The 1,617-nt window shown below is 43.1% G+C and overlaps 1 protein-coding gene across 1 annotated transcript; it reads right to left on the reverse strand.

The window, feature by feature from the left end:
- Window positions 1–242: 242 nt before the first annotated feature.
- LOC108974469 lies at window positions 243–1,353 on the reverse strand. Its single transcript, XM_018942323.1, has 2 exons — window positions 1,018–1,353; window positions 243–940 (listed from the first exon to the last, which is right to left on the reverse strand). The coding sequence occupies exon 2, from the start codon at window positions 703–705 to the stop codon at window positions 466–468; it is 240 nt and encodes a 79-aa protein (XP_018797868.1). The 5' UTR covers window positions 706–940; window positions 1,018–1,353; the 3' UTR covers window positions 243–465.
- Between the last annotated feature and the right edge of the window lie 264 nt (window positions 1,354–1,617).

Here is a 1,617-nt window from a genome sequence, read left to right on the forward strand (position 1 = left end):
GACCATATCCCCAACTGCACTTAAGTGAAGCTTCTCTCCTCTTAAAACAGTTTAATGCTACACTTTCTCATTACTACCTTTCTAATGCGTCCTTTGGACAAGAGAATAAGTCGCGTCTTAGCACAATGGCTCCGCATCAATAAGACTAGAAGATAAGTTATAGGAACTTTACACTCAGTATAAGAATTAGCATTTTGGAGGCGTGAAGAATGCTCTAGCTTTATACCTTAAACAAAAGTTACTTCCATTTGTCATATGTAGTTTTATTGATCACCAAACTATTTGGTATTATAACAACTTTATAAGTACGTATGTATGTATGTATGTACRTGCACCGGTTTATGACTAAATTATATAGATCACATTATGAAGGTTCTTACTTAAAGCTCAACAACTGAGGAAAGCGGCTTAGCTAAACTAACGGTGAGGTATGAGGGTGGGGAGCCGAACATAGCGCTTCCATGATCAGCAGAAATGCAAACTGTTGAATTTTTCACGGTCGTTACGCACCATATTATTAAACTTCCATTTATCCTCTGAAGGCGACTTATGGCTGYYACAATTAGTGGAAGTACTCGAGYTGCTCGATGACCGGTGTTCCATGACATATTTGGTAACTGCGGCTTGTGGCTTACTATTCGTCGCGTTCGAGTTTGCTTGATCTGTTGGTGAAATGTGACGTTCCGTGCGCTCGTGGTAAACCATTTTGAAGGATGAGAGTGGAGGTAAACGTGTATTTTTTGTAATAATTTCCCAGGAATCGCCAAATAACCAAATCGTATGAAGCCTACTGAAGTTTTGCTTGTCTGCTCACGTTATCCAATTAGCCCTAAGACGAGTTCACGGTACGTGCTGGATTTGTGTTAGAACTTTAAGTTCTAAATTATTGCCGGTATTGCCGGTGCGTGAGCCTTTGCAGACAGCGAGGTTTTTGGACAAACTGCAAGCATAGTTAAAGTACATAGCATTGGTAATGATACTATTAGCGATGGAAATAAATTTATTTGTAATACATACTGCAAGGTTTTCAGTAGCTTCAGCTTGGTATCCGTGGTCGAGGGTCTCAGCATTGACACCAATCGGTTTGRCAAACGTTCATCTGTTTAATATATGTTGTTGAGTGCAGCGACGCTATTTTTCCCGTTAGAAAATTGTACAGCGAGARTCGTAACTGCGCAGAAGCGAATGCCTGACGCGTTTAGTTGATTTGATAACTATTCGTTGTACAAAGACTGCTGCGCTGACGCCTTTCTCCGTGGCACTGTTTCACCTTACTAGAGCGCTCACGTGCATTACAAGGCCCTTAAATATTCTCGTCGTGTTGCAGACAGCCGAAAGCGCCAGCTTCCAGACAACTGCAGCGCCAGCGCTGTTCTAAAGTCATTGAGAGGCGAGTGACGAGCGGCCAGCTGCCAGCTGCCAGCCGGGCAATGTATTGTAGTATGGCTATAATTTGGTGTTGTTGTATGCGACGTGTCTCAGTCTTGCCTTTGCAATAACAAATGCAAATCAGCCACTAGACTGGTTTCGCAGCGAACTCGGCACGAATTGCGGTGGGCGGTTAGAGGTCGGAAACAGAGCATTCCGCAGCCAAGTGATACTTTGTAGTCGGTTCGA

Source organism: Bactrocera latifrons, unplaced genomic scaffold (assembly GCF_001853355.1).
Source record: "Bactrocera latifrons isolate USDA-ARS-PBARC rearing strain unplaced genomic scaffold, ASM185335v1 scaffold_558, whole genome shotgun sequence".
Classification (NCBI taxonomy): Eukaryota; Metazoa; Arthropoda; class Insecta; order Diptera; family Tephritidae; genus Bactrocera; species Bactrocera latifrons.